Genomic DNA, 20,455 nt, shown 5'->3' with positions numbered 1-20,455 from the left:
AAGCTGGGGACTAAACAACACACACACACACACACACACACACACACACACACACACACACACACACTAAAAAGTTATCTCCAGGCATCCATATTGCCCAGCTGAGGTTTTAAAAAATGCCTCCTATACTGGGTTTCCCGAAAGTCTTGGTGAAGTTTTAAGCTTTTAGGGCTAGAGATGGGGTAGTGAGCTGAACTCACCCTCTGCCAGTCCAACAGGGATAGCTACAGATGGTTTTGATTTATCATCAGTTAAATGTGCAGCCCAGATTAAAGGAAACATTTTAAAGGACTAATTAGTCAACCCTCACAAAAGTAAATTAAGGGCCTGTGATGAAACAGCCAAAGGAAACTCTAATACAGCACTGTAGCAATAATGCTTGGAGTGTATTCAAATGGAAAAGCTTGGGCTGGAAATACTTGTTTAGAAAAAGAACTACATCACTCCACCCTACTTCATCAAGTAATTCAAGCCATCTTAAGCGCTCAAGGTCTGACCAAGCAAGACAATATTTATTAAAACTTCTTTCAGCTTGAACTAGATCATATCCTTGGGAATAAACAAATTTTATTCAATGAACAAGTAGAAGGGATTCTTGATTACTACTATAGTTCTTTTGTGTAGACTGCTTCTAGGTTAATGCAAAAAGCTCAGAAAAGGATATCAGATAAGGTAAAAAGCTTTATTATTCAGGATCAGCTCAAAGTCTGACACTGACAGAGGCAGGGATAATTATTATCTCATTACATTTGACCTTTGGCACCCATTTGAAGTACTAGTTTTACAAGTGGGACGTGTTACAGCCAGTAGACTCTCAGCACAGTTCCTGCCAGCCACATTTACCCCAATTTCACTCAGCAGAGCTGTTAGATGTTCAAGGATACAAAGAATGTAATTATCTAGTTATCCTTTTTCCCCTCCACTTGGCGTTCAAAGCAAGAGACAGATATCATTATTAGTAGATATGGTCATAAGCAACACCTTCCCATAGCCTAACATTCAAAAATCAAACACCAATTATAAGTAGAATTCCTAAATACTCAGTTAATGCTATGGAGTGCTTTGTTTCAAAAACAGCAATTCTGTGGCTTCCCTTTACTTATTTTTCTCCTTGGAGAAAACCACGCGTAATCAACATATGTAGTGCAGGTTGTTACAAGCTTGACTTATAGGAAGCAAAGGAATTAAAAAGTTGTCATTAAGAACAGATTTTTAAATTATGACAAAAATATGAATAAACTCTACACATTTCTCAGGGTTATGGATAAAATGAATCAAGTTTCATGATTGTTAGGGGAGTCCCTTCTAAGGATGTAGCACATAGAAAGTACATGGAACTTGTTTCTATGAGCTTATAAAGGGGACAAATATAAAACAACAGTTCAATTCAAGATGATCGACATGTAACTGTTGGTTAAAGGAGAAGATGCTCAAGATATTCTGTACACTATTAACTTAGAGTCAGTCTAAACATCTTCTACATTAAATATCTAGAGAAATTTCCATGACTTTTCAGCTCAGGGCTATTCTAGAGGGTCACTGTTTTTTGTTTTTTTCATATATATACATGAAGAAAATCCAAAAAATCAAGTTAAAAAGCCAAGAGTTGTTTTTTAGGTTCTGGGTTTTCAGTTCAGACCTATCTTCTTTTATAAAAGTATCAATCAGAGATGATTACTTTTTCTTAAAATCTGATGACTTATATTTTGAAAAACTTGCAGCCCCTAGAGAACTGAAGATGATTTCACACCCCAGCTTCCATGCAGGACAATTGATTTTATAAGTATCTTTGTCTAGTAAGTGGCAAAACCATAACCTCTTATAGAACATGATGTTGGGTTGCTACATAGTAAATTGCTTAGTAAAAAATATAAGAGTCATAGTCTCATATGGGAGATACATTTGGGGGAAAAAGGCCAAGTAAAGGTTTCTAGTGTTGTTCTCCTAGTTTCTCCAAAGCGTTGACATTTATCACTGCTCTGAAAATAAAGATGATTTTAACTTAAGAAGACTGTATTTTAACACTGAATCAATATAAATGTACTTATCTGAACATCACATTTTTACACATACTAAAAACAAAACAAAACAAAAAAACCAAAAGTGTAGTGAAAAGATTATATAAATTTTAAATGAAATTATATTTGTTTGAGGCAGCACAGATCCAGGGGTCCCCAGCAGAAGACTTCTTCAGCACTTGGCCTTCACAGACAGGCCTCCTGCTGTGACCAGCAGATATTTTCCACTGTGTACCCACAGTCTCAGAGTAACAAGAGACAAGTCTTACTTTTTGCCTCTATGAGCTGGGATGTCATTATTGTAGAGAAGAGGCATAATTTAAAAAGTGAAGACTATTCATTCAAAATGTTACAGAGTGACAAACTTACTTTATGGAATTTAAACACAGCATTCACCCCAAGGAAGCTGCATATAAGCTTAGAACCAGAGTAGGTAAGCTTCAGAGTTGAAACGATTTTTCTCTGAAAATGAAAGAATGGTAGCTTTCTTAAAGATCAGAGTTACTGAATCACTCTGTTGTATTTTTTGTCTTGTTTTAAGGGGCCAAAGTTCAGTTAACTCACTCAGATTAGAATCTATAATTCTGTTGACTGTTCGGGACTACAGTAGTCATCTTGAGATTTTCTATGGAAGTATGTACAGATTTTCCTCATGGAGCTGGGAGTAATAGTGACCTAGAAAAAGAAAGTTTAGATTTCAGAGATTTTCTAAGATAAAGTTCAGCTGTTACTTCAGCAAGTTATCAGTAAAGGGTATTTTAAGTTGGGATGCCTAGAAATTTGATTATTTAGTCAGCCAGCTTTCAAGTTCCAAATACTTTGAGGGCAATGTCTCTTTTGGCTGATTTGTACTGAATTTAATAAAAATTTAATAGATGTATGTAAGAATGGAAGGCATAGATTTTTCATGTGAACTGAAAATATTTACTAGTTAAACCTCCTGATAAGACCTAAAGGCTATAATAACCCTCCTCTTTGAAAGAAATGAGTAAACCACCACCCCCCCCCCCCCATTTACAAATGGGACAGGGATTCAAATGGCAGCTGCTACCCTTTTCTGAGGAAGTCTTATCATTATGCACATAAAGAAGAAAAACCTTCTAAAGAAACTTTAGCTTCAAAGATTGAAATTATAAAACTGGAAATATATGGGACTGGCACACTATTTTTAAAAGCCTTTATAATGTACACATTAGTGAAAACAATTTTTCACTGAAATTATTTTTCTGATAACACACAGCTGAGATCAGTTCTGGAAAAAAAGGATTTTGGTCAGGGGCAAAAAACAGATACAAAGATAATTTTAGGAGAAGAAAGAAAAGATTCCTGATACCTGTTTTCTTTCCCCATGTTCTGTAGCAAGATCTTGGTTGGATTCTGTGTTTTAAGTAATCTTTAAAATATTTCTAGTTTATTTTCCCTAAAATTATGGGACAGGCTTCAGGACAGTAGGATGGGGGATATGAACACTTATTAAACTAGAGCTGGCTTGAGGCTCTCCAGCTTTTAGATTGAATTTTAATCATTGTACCACCTTCTTAACACAGAGCAAGAACCACTATGAATCAGAGCAGAAACTTTGTGAACCTACCCCCCCGCCACTTGCAAACTGATTACCTGAAGCTTTCTAGTCCCTCTGACCTGTGCCCATACTCACTCGATGCTCATAGCTACTTCTCCCTCTGCCATTTCAATAGGTCATTTGCTTTTCAAGGTTCACAAACCTATTTCTGCCAGCAATATATGTTTTTGAAATTATTTAACTTCAATATTGTGTCAATGAAAACAGTAGTCTTAAAAAGATAAGTGAAACTAACCTGAATGTTTAAAAAGTATAGATATAGATGAATTGCCAAAAATACTGGTGTGAGCAAGGTGACGGTAAAAAAATGGCGGGAAAATCATAAAAATCTGGAAGGATTCTGCATTTAAATTGCTTTAAGCATCTAAGTTTCACTGTATTTGAAATAATCATAAACCATAATGACCAAACTGGAAATCTATTCATGGATGTTGGTAACTTGCCCATGAATGTCAGTTTTATCTATAAAAAGGGGAGGGAACCTATAAAAAGTGGTTGCCAGGGGCTGGCTAATGGGGAAAAGAAAAAAAAAACAAAAAACGCAGGGGTTAAGTGGGGAGGGAATAATGCCAAACAAAGAAGAGGGAAGATATTTTTGAATTGATATATTGGAGCATGATGAAGGCTTTGAGGAAACAGACACCAGGGCTGAGTGGTATGGACCTTCACGGAGGGGATTTTAATGGGAGTAAATCGGGTTGCTAGATAATGAAATACAGCAACACCTAGTTACATTTGAATTTCAAACAAATAACCTTTTAGTATAAAGAATTTTTAGTATAAATATGTCCCACGCAATATTTGTCCTGAATTTTTATGTGCTAAATCTGGCAACCCTAGGTATAAATAGATTTACTGAAAAAAAAAAAAAAAAAAAAAAAAAAAATCCTGACTTCTGAGAAGGGATTTGTGCTTGACCTCCTCAAGTTAGAGAATCTATGTTCTCACTGGCTCCTTTCAAGTTAGGAAATGCATCTTCCCACCACTGCCGACTTACCGGGCCTGGAGAAGTCTTTCCACTCTGTCTCCTAGAATTGGGGGTCTGGGAGGATGGACTTCGGGGAGATGAATTCTCAGCCTTCCGTTTGGCCGCCATGGCCAATAACCAGTTTTTATTCTCCGGGGAGCTATTCTCTTTGCCTACCACCTCAGACCCTTCTCCACAAGATCCCAAAGGAAGAGGTAGTGTTCCGCAGCTTTCTGAAGCATAAGGACTGGCGGGAGAAGGAGGCTCTGAGATACTCATACTAGCTCCTTCAATCTTGCTTGGTTTGGGAGGACCTAGAGAGTCCTTACCAAGGTCTTCCTGGCTACCAGCAAGGCAGCACAGATCCAAATGAAGCTTTTCAACTGGGTCATCAAGCTCAGTCACACAGTTGCAACTCTTAACACACTTCTGTTTCACACTCTCCAGACAACTTGAGTCCAGCCTCCTCTTGACTCGATTTCTGGACTCTGAGCAAGCCACTGCTTGGGATGATTTTAGGCTCACAGGAATGAGGGCTTTTCTTGGAGAAGTGATCTTGGTTTCAGAAGCAGGTGGCGTGATGGGTGGTGAGGAGGATGGTGTTCGGGTCATCCAGTTTCTAATGGACATCTTGAAAGACGAGGGTGGCTTGGGAGAGACCGAGGACACAGAGCCTCTTCTGCTGATGGGAGACCGGGCTTTGGCAGGAGGGGTTTTAATAGAGAATGTGGGAGTATTTGAAGGAAGAGGGAGGTCTCCTGCACAGCTTGGAGCACAAGCTGCTGATGATGGGGAAGAAATAGATGGACTGCTCTTTACTCTGGGGGCCTTGGCAGGAGTGCTCTGGCTACTTGTCACTGTTACTGAAAAAGAACAGAGGGTCACAAAAATCAGAAGAGAAAGCCATAGAAAATCCCTGAATTCTCACCAAGGAAAATTATAACTAACTTACTCATATAGGAATGGATTTCCCAGTGAGTCGATTACATAAATCACTTGATTCTTACCACACCCTTTCAGCATTTTCCTTCCCCTTTCCTAACTGCCAGCCTCCCAACCACTCTGTTGTAAAACATTTACTTGTAATAATCTAGAAAATATAGAAATATTGAAGGGAAAATTTTAAAGCATCCAGGTACACCACTTACAGCATTTTTTCTATATTTGTGCATGTGATATATATGTTATACACCTCAAATTTTTTGTATACAAAAGAGACCATAATGTATATACTATTCAGTAACCTGCTTCTTAGCGTATAATGGACCTTCCCCACATTAATATAGATGTACATTATAATTTTTACTAGCTACCAAGTATTCTAAGGTAACAGCAAGACATTTAAGTTGTTAATGATATTTTGTTTTCACAAGTAAAGTTGCCATTACAATTCCTGTATATGCTTTGGAGCAATGTGAGGGCAAGGGGGCACTGCACAGTGGTTCCCAAACATAAGTGCACTGGTCTAAAATTTGGCACGACCATTTACTACTGACTTGAACACAACCCTTTACCTCCTCTGCTTCTGCTTCAGTTTCCATATCTGTGAAATGGAGAGCTTTTAATGTCCACAGGAAATAATCCCATCAATTGCTTGTTAAAGTTATTAGGCCTCACTTGGCTTTCCACCTTAATTTATAAATGGCTACTTTCCGCAAGTCAAAGAATGCCAAAGAACATTTGCAAAACCAAATGCTTGCTCTCAGTAAAGCAAGTCAGTGGACAGAACTCTTCTCTATGTGTCTTGTCCCTTGTTTATAAGCAATGGCAAGCCCTTGAGGAAAATTCTTATAAACTTCATGCTTCTTCCCACTTTGGCCCCGCCATAGACAACTCTGTATTTTCTTACTTTCCTTCTGAGCTTTCTGGATTTCTGAAATAGTGTTCCTGTCTCTAGTACCAAGGAAAGGCCATCAATTATTTCTAAGTCACAAACTCTTTGAATTATAACTCTGATATTTAATTCAGCTTAATTACTGAATTGCATTTATATGCAACTGAATTTAGGATAAGCCGACATAAGACAATCACTAGAATACAGATTCACAAGCACTAATTTCAGTCATTTAGTTACCCTGTATGTTCTACCCTGTGCTTTTTACTCATCAAGCAGTTTTGCCTTGAGACAGAGAAATTCTACAAACTGACTTTTGCCTAAACTTTCCCCATCAACTATACGTTCAGAAATGGCCAAAGTGATACTGCTCTTATCAATTAAGATCATTTTACTGGAAAATCCCATTCTGGAGTAACGTGCTCCAGAAGGAGAGTTAGTGACAGGGACTGTCCCTGAAGCATCTGGTGATAGTTCTCATATTCTAGAGCTTGATTAGTCATTATTTCAGGAGGACAGAAACTTTTCATTTGTGTCACTCTTCAGCACAGATCAACAGTCACTGCACAGTCCCTACAGTTATTAGTTCCACGAGAGTGGGCTGAAGGGTAGGGTTAAGGGAGAAAGTCCTAAAATAGCATGGGTCTTAGAACAGGCACATTCTAACACAGGATTAGGGGAGAAGGAAAAGCTGGGCCCTGGGCTAAGCAGGTATCTAAGTTTCTGATACCTGAGTAGCAGACATCTGAAGTGTTTACTAAGGGTCAGAGGGAGATCTGATGTGGTGGAAAGCTGGGCATTTCTCTTCCTTTAGGATGTTAAATGGAGGAAGGAGTGGGCCATGGGGTTTCAAAGAGAAGATTTTATTAACTTTGAAGGTTAACAAAACTCTGCACCAAATTTCAATCTTTTTAAAAAAATAGTAATAAGATTATTAAGATAATAAAATTTCATGGTAAAAAAAATTCAGTTTCAAAGGGAAATTAAGCGAAAAGTAAAAAGCCCTCTTTTCAACCTCATTTTACTCGTGTGCATCCCACAATTTTCTAGATGCCTATTACCACACAAAGGTATATCAGATCTTAAAAACCCAACAATGGATTATTACACAAACACACACCACATACACACATTCTGCAATTTCTTCTTTTCTCTAAACAGTGTTTTTTCTCTATATCTCTATAAACTTAGACACACTGCATTCTTTTTAACAGCTACACAGTATGTCACTCTATGGTCCCTCGATTTAAATATAACATGGCCGGTAGTACATCATCTACTGAACTCCCATTGACCCGAAGCACTGTGTGAGATCTGAGGACATGGTATCACAAACTGCATTACTGCCCTAAGGGCCTCCTGCAAGTCAGTTCTTTTGAGGAATTATAGAAAGCTTACTAATAATCAGTCACTTTGCAGCTTCTTTCTGTATAAGAGTTTGCCATTTGGCCTCAGCCTACCTTTCCAGTCATATCATGTACTGCTACTTTAGGATCCTGTGACAGGAGACTACTCACTGCTTCCTGAACAAGCTGTGCACTGTCACATCTCTGTCTTTGTTCATGTGGCTTTCTTGCCAAGTCTGCCCCTTCTTGGCCAGGTAAAACTTCTCCTCATGTTTCAGGCTCTGATGACAGCCGTTAACTTCATTGTGAAGATTTCACAAACTTCTTTCCTCCTCTCCCACAGGAAGTAGGCTCCTTTTGTTTATACAGCTAAGAGAAATGTATACAATGTACTACAGGGCTTTTGTATCTGCCTCCTGGACTAGACTGTGAGCACCTAGAAGGCAGGTGATGATAATTTACTCATTTTTAGGTCTAGGGCCCCTGTAGTACCCAGCAAAGAATTATTAAACAATGTTTGTGAAATTTCATTACTGCTGAGAGGGATGACAGTGAGGTTCCATGCATCAAAAAACAGACTCTGTAAGCATTCTGCAGACTTGCAAGACTATGGCAAGCACATGAGATAGTACAGGTAAGGTTTCCTTCTCTTCAAGATAAGGACAATCATCTTTGTCACTCAATAATGCCTAGACCAGAGGTTCTCAATCCTGGCTGCATACCAGAATTACTTGGAGCTTTTTAAGAATACAGGTACTTGGCCACCACCCCAGACCTACTGAATAATCTCTGGGGACACACAAACTTTTAAAAAGCTCCACAACTGGTTAAGATGCACAGCCAGGGTTGAGAACCATTTGCCTTGACAGTACTGAGATCGCTGGCTGAAACAGTGACACAATAGTAAGCGATAGAGCAGGTGCTGGCTGGGAAAAGTAGGGCAGAGGGAAAAGGCGCTCTGCCTCGGGTTTAAAGCCTTATAGTTGGTGTGTTAAGAGGGCCAGAAGAGAAGATACGAAGCCCAGGACAACAGTGAAGGATTGGGGTGGCAATTAGAAGCTTGGGAAAGCAGAGGACCATCATTTTCAAACTGGTAGTGTGATTAACAGCAGCCACTCTGCTGCTGGAAGCTGGATTACAGGGCTGAATAGCCAATGTGCCAACCTTTGGCATTCAAGTGGGGTTGATTTTCTTTAGTGCTCTTCAGAGTAACTCTAGCAGCACCCTGAATGGAGAAATCTTGGTTGGGTCTTAACTTGAACTACGCTTTCCTGTGTTGGGTTTTAAAGGAGGCAGTACTGGAGAGTGCTTCCAAGCATGCACTCTAAATGTTTATTTATTTTTTAAGAAACGGAGAGACAGAGTGTGGGTGAGGAAAGGGCAGAGAGAGAGAGAGGGAGATAAAGAATCTGAAGCAGGCTCCAGGCTCTGAGCTGTCAGCACTGACCAAGCACGCACTCTAAAACCAGACTGCAAGTGTTTGAAGTCTGGTTCTACTACAAACTTCACAGCTGTGCGGGATCTTAGGCGAACCTAACTTCCTTGAGCTTTAGTTTCGGCTGTTTGGGAAACTAAGTAAGATAATCCAAGTGGGTCTTTAGATTGTCTTTGCTCATACTCAATAATGGCTGAATGTGGTCGCTATTATTATGGTCCAAACTTGGTCAACATGTATAACTCTTTTTGCGACTTGGCTTCCAAAACCAAGAATAATTAATGATACACTAAAAATAATTAAAAGCAACTTCACTTTTCATTAATACTCTTAAAATGGTTACAGCAATTAACATAGAAATGCCACCTCTGGGAATCTATTTTAATGGGATGAGGGAACCTTAAATTCAGAAAAAAGTTTCACAAAATTTTGGAAACAAAATGTCCAACTACGAGAGAATAGCTAGATAAACTGTGGAACATTTACTCAGTGGACTATTTTAAATATTTTGCTAAAAAGATAACACAGAAAGTGCTTAGAACATCATGTTCAGGGAAGACGTCCCCAAGAAATCCAAATGTATTTACAGTATAAACATGATTCTATTAATAAGAATCTCTGTGGAAAAGGAGGAAAATCTCAAAAATAAGTTAAAATGTTAATTAAAATTATTTGTGAGTGGTAGAAACACTGATGGCTTTTTACTCACACGATTCTTCTCTTTTTTGTTTTCCCAAATTAGGGATAGATAAGTAAATATAAAGACAAGGCAGCTGATAGACATCTATGTTCACGGATCACAAAAGTTAACACACCTTTAAGATGGCAGTATTCCCCAAACTGAACTATAGATTTGATATAATGCCTATCAAAATCTCAGGGAACTATTTTGTAGAAATTGACAAGCTGGTTCTAGTATCTGTATAGAAATACAAGTGACCAAGAATAACCAAAATAATCTTGAAAAAGAAGAAAATTGGGGGACCCAGAGTTTCCAATTTCAAAAACTTGCTACAAAGCTATAGTAATCAAGACAATGTAGTATCAGCCTAAGGATAGACATATACATCAATGGAACAGCATGAGAATCTAGAAATAAATCCTTACATTTATGGTCAATTGATTTTTGGCAAGGGTATGAAAATAATTTAATGGAGTAAAGAATAGTCTCTGTTAAAAATGATACTGGGGCGCCTGGGTGGCGCAGTCGGTTAAGCGTCCGACTTCAGCCAGGTCACGATCTCGCGGTCCGGGAGTTCGAGCCCCGCGTCAGGCTCTGGGCTGATGGCTCGGAGCCTGGAGCCTGTTTCCGATTCTGTGTCTCCCTCTCTCTCTGCCCCTCCCCCGTTCATACTCTGTCTCTCTCTGTCCCAAAAATAAATAAACGTTGAAAAAAAAAAATGATACTGAGAAACCTGGATATCCATGTATAAAAGAATGAATTTAGATCCTTAACTTATATCGTACACAAAAATAAACACAAAATGGACCAGATGGCTTAAAACTAAAAATCTCTTTGTGACCTTGGGTTAAGAAATGGTTTCTTAGATACAACATCAAAAGCACAAATTGACAAAGGATAAAACAGGTAAGTTGGATTTCATCAGAATTAGAAAATTTTGTGTCAAAGGACATCATTAGGGAAGTAAAAAGACAACCTACAGAATAAGAGAATATTTGCAAATCGTTATATGACAAAGGGCTTATATCCAGAGTATATAAAGAACACTTACAACTCAACATTAAAAAGACAAATAGTCCAATTAAAATTTGGGCAAAAGATGTGCAGAGGCATTTCTCCAAAGAAAATATACAAATGGCAAATAATAAGCACAGGAAAAAATGCTCAATATTGTTAGCCATTAGGGAAATTCAAATCTAAACCACAATGGATACCACTTCACATTCACTAGGAGGTCTGTAATTAATTAGACAACAACAAGTGCTGATAAAGATATAGGGAAATTGGAACCCTCATTTTGGATAATGAAAATATTCCACAATGAGATTGTGTTGATGACTGCCTAACTCAATATACTAAAGGCCACTGCACTGTATACTTTAAATGGGTGGACTTATGGTAGGTAAATACATCTTGACAAGTCTCTTAAAAAAAAAAAAAAAAAAAAAAAAAAGAGCCTCAAGGGGGAAAAAAAGTTCAGGAAATAAAAAGTAACAGCAGTTTACTATCTAACTCCCTTCTGAATAGAAAAAAACCAAAAACAAAAAGCTAACTCCTGTTCAAACCAAAATTATGATCCTGTATTGGGAAGATAGGGGAATGCAGAGCATGCAGAGGCTTGGTAATGGTGGGGACACAGAGAGCGAAATCCTCATCTCACAAAGTGAGACGTCAGTAGATAAAGTTGAAAACAAAACAAAAATCAAAAGAAACAGAAATGCACAAATACTATTCAGAGATATAGACACACATATCAAAGAATCAGCTAGAAGATTTGAGAGTGGCTGTCCCTGAGAAAAGGGAACTATGGGGCAGGGCATCTAGGGACTGTTTATCTCGTTCACTGTTGAAGGACTCGCTGGCTTTTTAAACTTATATAATAGTAATAAAAGAAAAATTTTTTTAAAGAGAGGAAACACCAAACACTAAAAAATAAAGGCATCAAAGGCTTTACTAAAGCAGACCTACAAGTAAAAGACCCTCCCCTGGAATCCAGTTCTGCTTATAGCATCTTTTAAGAGACTAAAGAACTAAGTCATTAGAAAAATGGGCATATATTCGGTCTCATCTTCAATTCCCCATTAGCTTAGGCCTTGATGGTTAACGTAAAATGAATCTTTAAGTTTGAATTTCCAGCTTATTACTATATATCTGTTGATAACATGAGAATCCCCTCTGTCTGGTCCAGTGCTTGGAAGAGTTTTGCTCTTGGTGTACTATCACTCTCTTCAATACTGTCTCTGTCAATTCATGGTTATTACAAAATCCACATACATGGTCTTTCCAATGCCTTGGTTTCTACAGCCTTGTCCTTTAATTCACTCAAGCCACTTACTCCTTGACCTTATTACTACCAATCTGCAAATCCTGTTATCTCAGTTTCAACCACCACCTATATTACAGTTCACTTTAGTGATCAATCTCCAAAATCCCTCATCTCTAGGGGATCCTCAATTCATTTATCTTCCCACTTTGACACTATCCCCTAGTGCCACTATATGCTCACTTCCTTCCTTACCCAGTTTAAATCCTGCAGTCAACCATTACAACCATCCTCTCATATCTACCCTCAACTTCCTTGGCCCTCCTCTCACTTTACACTTGTGGATTTAAACCACACCTCTGGTTAAATGCAACTCCGCACCTATAGTGTATCTGTACCTGGGCAGCAGACAACCATTAGACACTGCTCACTTGCAATTCATGACCACTAGCCTCAAGTTGACCCACTGCCCAACAACCGTATTTCCCTGGTCCACTTTCTCTTCTTTTCTCTGCGTGACTATTTCAGACTCACTTAACTCTCCTCAAATCTCAACCACTTCCTCACCCTTATTTTCAGTTGATGATCCTGATTCCTATCTTACTAAGAAAATAGAAGCTATCAACTTCCATAGGTTCTGACCTACCTTCACTGTGCCTGTATGTTCCACCTTCTCTCTAATTATTATGGATGAACTAACCACACTCTTAGCAAAGTCCTACCCTTCTACTTGTGAATTCGATACCATCCCTTCACACTTACTTGAGAACACTGCTCTAGTAAATTTCCCTGCATCAAGTTTCTCTCTCTATAGGATCCTTCCAATCACATACAAAATGCTATACTGCTTAAATAAAAAATTTTTTTAAACATTTACTTTTGAGAGACAGAGTGCAAGCAAGAGTGGGGGAGAGGGGGAGGGACAAAGAGAGAGAGAGAGAGAGAGAGAGAGAGAGAGAGAAAATGAATCTTAACCAGACTCTTCACTGTCAGCACAGAGCCCAACATGGGGCTTGAACTCACGGAGTGTGAGATAATGACCTGGGCCAAAGTCCGACGCTTAACTGACTGAGACACCCAGGTACTCCAAAATGCTATATTCCTATTAAAACAAAACAGAAACAAATGCTGCTTCTTCCTTCAGCCACCACTTTATTTCTCTCCTTTCCTTTCTAGCAAAACTCCTTGATAGAGCCTTCTATACTTGTAGTCTCCAAGTTCTCTTCTCTGATCCTCCTGAACATCCATCAGACCATGACACTCCACCAAAATTGCTCTCATGGAAGTCACCAAATAATCCCCACACTGCCAAATCCAAAGGTCGTTTCAGTCCTTGTCTTAGGTGGAATGCTAAAAACATTTGACCAATGGATCCCCTCTCCATTACTTACTTGGGTCCCAAAATACAGTACTCTGCTGGTTTTTTCTCTAACTTCTCTGGTTGTGTCTGTTTCTTCACCTCTCTAATCTCTAAACATTGGGGTGTTCCAAGGCTCAGACCCCAGACCTATTCTCTACCTTAGCTATAGCTTCCTTGCTCTATGATGATGGACCCCAAATTTATAGCTTTAGCCCCAAACTGCAAAATTAACATCTAACTGCCTCTCTGACATCTCCATTTGAATGTCTAATAATCACATCAAACAACATATCCAAAGGGAACTTCCGCTATTCCCTCCCAAACCTGTTCCTTCTGCAGTGATTCCTGTTTAGGTCAATGGCAATTCCATTCTTCTAGTTTTACAAGCCCTAAGCTCTGAAGTCATCCTTAGTAATTCTCCCTTACATCCCACATCTGATTCCACACCATGTTCTGTTGGCTCCACCTTGTACATATATCCAGAATTTGAAGACTTCTTACCATATCTTTTGCTACCCCTCTGTCCAAGTCACCATCATGGCTTCCTGGATTATTTCAAAACGACATTAAAATTAGCTTCCAGCTTTTATACTGCTCCCTTTACAATTTGTTTTCAACACAGGAGTAAGAATGATCAAGCAAAGTCAGATCATGATACTCGTCTATTTAAAACCCTGCAATAGCTTTCTGTCTGTCAGAACAAAAGCCAAATTGTAGAAGAACCTCATTTCCCATTACTATTCCCCTCCCTCTCCTTAGCTTGCACCAGCCACAGGGGCTATAGCCATATTAGCCCCTTCAAGGAACAAAAAAATATGTCAGGCCTGCTCCTACTTTATTTAGGGCTTTTGCACTTGTCTGCCTGGAATGTTCTTCAAAATGTCCACGTGGCTCACTATTTCACTTCTTTTACCCAAATGTCATCTAAACATTTAGACCTCCCTGGGCACCTAATTTCCCAGTGTTCTTTTTTTTTTTCTCAAGTACTCATGATTTGACATAGTACGTATTTTACTTTAACTTGTTTCTATGCCGCTCATACTAATCTGTGCGCTTCGTTTATGTCTTTGGGTTTTTTGATTCTTTTGTTCATTGCTAAATCTCCAGCAACTCAGAACAGTGCCTAGCACATAGTCAATGTTCAATAAAAATTTTGAAAATAAATCCACCACTGGATTGCAGTGCTTCGTATAGATGATAAACATAGTAGTGCTCAGAAAATATGTATTGAAAAGAATGAATGTCAAAAAGATGGTGCTTTCCTTTAAAAATATACCAAGACAAGATGAAATCTAGCTTATCACTCTGTACTGTAGAAGGAAACCAATTAAACCATGAACAACTTAGAAAAATGCATGGGATCCTTACCTAGGTCAGCTCTTGCCTCTTTTTTCTTCTGAGATGCCCAACCCACTATGGAGAGCTTATCTCCTCCTGATTTCTCCTCTAAGCCTCTATTCAAACGCCAGATTTTCAGTGTATTGTCATCAGAGCAGGTAGCAATCTATGAGAACCAGGAAGGGAGTCAAGAAGTTTCAATCAAAGACTTACAACAAAGGAAAAATTTTGTAGATCTTAAGGACTCATAAGGAGAATTATTCTGTCTGACACACCAGGATATAGAAAATGATATCTGAAAAATCATATACTTCCATTCTTTGCTTTCAGGAATCACTCCAAATTTCCAAAGGACTCTCTATAGTTTCTTAATAATTCTGCTGGTAGGTCTTTCATTACCAGTCATTTATTACCTGACCTAATGCCCTACTATAAAACCAAGTTCATTTCATTTTTGCCTTAAAAACTTGGGCTAGTCATTATCTTTATAACTTTCTATAGAACTATGACATATATAATTATAATACCTTTTTTACTCTCCCTCTTAAATGATAAACCAGTACATGTCACCATTCAATTTCTACCACTTTCTTCTGAATTATACATGATCTGGCTTACTGCTAAAGTAATGGGATCATTTCCAAGATCAGGCTTAGTTCATGACTCTAGGAAGCTGTGACAAGTAGAATGAAACCATTCCTTTGAGATTCTTTTTAAATAGGTAAAGGAGCGATCTGGGAAAACAACAAGTTCACTAGGCTGAAAGAAGTTAAAAATAACCTTTGCCCCTTTAAAAATATCTGACCATTCCCGATCTTGGTCCCAGCCTTTTATGGCAGAGAAAGTCCAGCCTGAAGAGCTTGTGGCAAATGGCCACTGGTACCAGAGCTGTTCCCCAGCATTTGTTTATATAATTTCTCTATTTCAGTCACTAAAGAGAGAGAAAAAAAGAACACACGTTCTCTTAAGTCTTGGCCCCCAAGAGACTGGCAGCTTTTTCCTTTCCTTACTGGGAGGCCAAAAGAAGACACACATATTTAACTGCTCAACAAGAAATGCCTGGAATCCCCAGTTACTCTATGGTCTATTAATAAGAGTTATTAGTTCCAGAGCACCTACTGTGAATCTGACAATTTACATTTTTTAACTTAATACTCACAATGTAAAAAACCTTGAACTCAAATAACCTCATCTGCAGATTAGAATAAAGTTGTTTGCCCAATGTCACCACAATTAAGTGGCAAAGCTAGAACTGAAATATTATGTTTTTCCAATTTCAGAGCTAGAACCTTTTGTTTTTATACCATACTTACCTTCCTAACTCTAGGCTGGGAGCAAAATTATTTTATTTTATTTTAATGTTTATTTACTTTTGAGAGACAGAGAGAGACAGAGCATGAGCAGGGGAGGGGAAGAGAGGGAGAGGGAGGCACAGAATCCAAAGCAGGCTCCAGGCTCTGAGCTGTCAGCACAGAACCCGACATGGGGCTTAAACCCAAGAGCCGTGAGATCATGACCTGAGCCAAAGTCGGACACTCGGACACTTAACCGACTGAGCCACCCAGGTGTCCCTAGGAGCAAAATTATTTAAAAAAAACTTTTAAAAGGGTAGTCACTAGATGAGTATAGGTAAACAGCCCTGTCATTTCCTAGGAGTCTTTCCTGTGCATATACATGAGGACAATATATGGTGGTTGAAAAAAGATGACATAAATAACTGAAAAATTAAAAAACTATCCCAATTCTACAAAATAGAAAATATATTAAAAGCAGATATTTCACTGGAAGTTACATGGAATCTCAGAAGGAAAATGTCATTGGGATATAATTATTGGTGATTAAAACGATTAAGTTAAAAAAAAAAAAAAAGGCCTATCACGAGGCTGACCACAGAAATGGTTATATAGGGATACAGAAATAAAAAGAAATCCACAGCAGCAGTACTGGAAAGCTAGCAGAGATGCCTTGAGTAGAGCAGACCATAAAAAGTTTCTGGAAGATAAAAAACAGATGGGAACAAAACCTCAAAACTTCATACATGAAAGGAGAGATCTCCACAGAAGTGATATTTCTTGTAAATCCCAATAACCCAAAGACCAGGGGAAGTAGAGGCCAGGAGAGTGACTGGAACTTGGGCCGCTATGTATGAAAGCCCTACATGTACATAAAGATTATGATTATGTTTCTGGTCTTTCTACATTTCAGGATTTTGTTTTTAAGTATTACTGTTTTTTTTTTTAAGTGAGAAATGTCTAAAACATTTTAGAGCTACTTATGTAGTTTTGCCATAGATAACCTAGCACATTAAGACTTCACAGCAAGCATTGTTTAGGCATGTGAACACTAAATTGGATTGTGAAGAACAGTCGAGATGTTACCTTTAATATGTCACATTGATAATATGTAGATAGTTAATAAAACTAGTTTTTTCACCTTAAAATTTTCTTTTTACTTTAGAGTTTCAGATAAAATTTAATTACGTTAAAAACTTAATTCTACGTTTAGGAAAACAATGACTTCCAAGGAATCAAGAAATCCATTCTTATTCTTTAGTGTAAGTTTCTCTACTGGTAGAGAAAAGTAAAATGTGTATGATTAATGCTGACGTAGATCCTGGATGGCCTCTAGTTCTTTCGATCTCTATTTAAACATTAAAGTCTGTATAACACTCAAAATAACCTTGGGAAAATCTACAAATCTGTGATCCACTTTTTAAATCAACTACAGAGATTTATTTACAAACCTTTGTGAAGTCTGATGGACACCAGCACACAGATGTGACCTCTTGAGAGTGACCCTGGAGTACCGTAGGAGGATGCCAGGGTGTGGAGACCTATTACACCATCAAAAAAAGAAAAAAACAAGTCAGCAGAGCAGTGCTAGGTCTCCCAGATAGAGCCTTTGAATATCTCCATATTTGTGCCTTAGATAGCTTTGTTACAAACGTCTCTTAAGTACGCCTAGTTATAGCTCAGAAAAGAGTTCCAATGGGCAAAATATTTCTGCCACCGATCTGAGAAAACAGATATGAACTCAGATACCAGGACAGGACTACCTAACCATCTATATATATTTTGACTAAAATTCAAGAATGACATTTTTCCTCACTTCTTAGCTGGTAACCTTCTGCAAGGATGGGGTTCAGCTGCTAGGTAGTGTGCACTTCAAGGGAGCCCTGTTTTTACATAGCCTAGGCATTTTCAGATCTTCTCTAATCAGTGACTTCTGGGAATACTACATTAGCTAAACCCTGAAGGCATTTCAGACATACTACCAGTTCTCCTGCAACAAGAGGACAGTCTTTCATCCAAAAGACTCACTGATTTTTACCAAAGTCATCCCTTCATTTTGAAGGACTATAAACCATATACTTTTACATGGCACTTTGGTATCCTTTTTGGAAAAAAAGAATCTTTTACAATTTCATTTTGGTTAATTTGATTAAAGAACTCTTGAATTTTCAGTTAAGTTCTGCTATGTTTTAATGAATCAAGGGTCATATTATGCAGTACAACACACATGACTAAGGATCAGATTCCCCGCCTCACTGGATGCCATTAGTGATCTGCATTTGACAGTTGATTCATTCGAGAGCTGTCAATCCCTTTCAGAGGCCATGAGAATTAACCAGCACAATATGGCACAAACTCATTTAACTATTATTAGCACATGTGTTTGAAAAAGAGAAATTATTCCCTTTTCATTTTCCCAAGGCTCTGAATCATTGCTCATCTGTACGAAGAAAGTGGAGGCGACTCTGGAAAGAATATTTGCAAGAATGACTAAGTAAACTTAATAGATTTCCTTCAATTGTAGTGAAGATATTCAACACACTGATTCATAAGGTTCTCCAACTCAATCATTACTACTCCTCTCTTGGGTTAAATGGCACAGGTAATGATTCAAAAAGCAAAAGAAGAGAGAGAACAGAGTCTAATTTGCCTTGCTGGGTTAATTAGAGTTTCACAGAAAAAGCTTTTTCCTGAGTATTAACAAAAAGGATCTCACTTTCTGCTTCCTACAATAGCACAGAGAGCAATAACTCATTCTCTCACAAGGTAGCATATTTTAGAAAAGACTTTCATTTCAGGAGTCACAGAAATTCTCCATCCTTCTCTCTTTGGGATGGCCCCAGCCCATTAAGTTTCTCTTCACCCAAGGCCCAAGCAGAATGGGTAGCAGCAAATTAAAAGGGAGAGAAAACCCTAATGTTCTTTTGACCCTCCCTGGTAGGAACACATTACTCTACTGCATTGTTTTACTCTGCTTATGGCCTCTAGCTTGTCATTTCATGATACTGGCTCTTCTTCAATTTCCTAGGCATTGTAATACCTAAGGAAACCTAAACGTGTATACAAAGGATTAAAATAAATTAAAAAACAAACAAACAAATATCTGCCAATAGAATCCATGTACATTTTTGCATTTACCTATAGGATCTAAGAGAAAAAACAAAAGATCCCTTGGAAAAACTTTTGACAAACTGATAAGATAGGAATAATAATGACAATAAAAGTCAGCATTTGTTGAGCCAGGCACTTTACATAGCTTCAAACGTGGGGGGAGAAGGTTCCTCCAAAAGTTAAACATAGAATTAATTACTAGACGACCCAGCACTTACATTCTTAGATATACACACAGAAGAGCTGAAAATGTATGTTCAAACACTTGTACATGAACGCTCATAGGTGCTTTATTCATAAAGCCAAAAAAGTGAAATAATTTAAATATCTACCAACTAATAAAGGCATAAGTAAAATGCAGTCAATACATACAGTGAATACTCAGCCATAAAAAGGAATGGAGTACTGATATCTGCAACAACATGATGAATCTTGAAAACACTGTGTGACTCTATGTGTAGGATATGTCCAGAAGAGGCAAAACCATAGACAGAACAGAGGTTAGTGCTTGCCAGAGGCTGAAGGCAGGGAAGAACAGAGAGCGACTCTTATTAAAAGGTATAGTGTTTCGTTTTGGAGTAATGAAAACATCTGGGAATGAAATAGTGATGGTGGTTGCACAATATTGTGATTATACTCAAAATCCCTGAACTGTATATTGACAAATGACTAAAATGATGAACCTTATATTCTATGAATTCTATCTCAACAAAAAAAAAGTGGAGAGAAGGACATGAGGTAGGCTGAAATGAGAGGTACTATCCAGCAAGTTTATCTGAATGGTAGTTACAAGCGCTTTCGCAGTTTAGGACTATACTAGCGTGGTATAGTACCCTTGCTGACTACTTGAAGGAGATAAAATGTCCTCTGGTGAAGCTCCAGTTGTTTTTAAATCCTTCCTTTTTATTCAAGTAAGTTTTTATTTATGGTCACTTCATTTTTATAAAACATTACTGTCTTTACATGATTTCATTTTTTTTAAGCCTCTCTCTATTTTTAAGTAGGAAGAGGAAACTAAGTCCAAGAGACATTTACACCTGTGCATCCTGGAGAGGGTCAAACCATGGAAAACTGCCCTCTCTTACATATTCTAGCTGTTATACAGACTTTGCTTCAAGGCATGAAGAGTCTCCGTGGTAAAACTCCTCGAACTATAAACGCAACAGGTAGAAAGAACTGGCTCTAAGCTATGCATGTAATAAACATTTTGTATCCTTAAACGTGCAA

General features: G+C 38.1%; 1 protein-coding gene across 2 annotated transcripts in view; it reads right to left on the bottom strand.

Moving 5' to 3' along the window:
- DTL (denticleless E3 ubiquitin protein ligase adapter) overlaps window positions 1-20,455 on the bottom strand; it is a 48,772-nt gene that overhangs the window by 5,798 nt on the left and 22,519 nt on the right. The window contains exons 12-16 of one of the 2 annotated variants that reach the window (XM_025921126.2): window positions 17,569-17,658; window positions 14,856-14,991; window positions 4,598-5,430; window positions 2,583-2,693; window positions 664-2,480 (exon numbers count right to left, since the gene is read on the bottom strand). In XM_025921126.2, coding sequence (XP_025776911.1) covers window positions 2,595-2,693; window positions 4,598-5,430; window positions 14,856-14,991; window positions 17,569-17,658 — 1,158 coding nt within the window. In that variant the 3' untranslated portion in view covers window positions 664-2,480; window positions 2,583-2,594. Of the gene's footprint in view, window positions 1-663; window positions 2,481-2,582; window positions 2,694-4,597; window positions 5,431-14,855; window positions 14,992-17,568; window positions 17,659-20,455 lie in introns of those variants that run through there. The other variant, XM_086694492.1, reaches the window with a different exon arrangement.

This window comes from Puma concolor, chromosome E4, assembly GCF_028749965.1.
Source record: "Puma concolor isolate L17-30 chromosome E4, mPumCon1.1.hap2, whole genome shotgun sequence".
Taxonomy (NCBI): Eukaryota; Metazoa; Chordata; class Mammalia; order Carnivora; family Felidae; genus Puma; species Puma concolor.
This window is presented reverse-complemented; position numbering and strand designations above follow the sequence as displayed.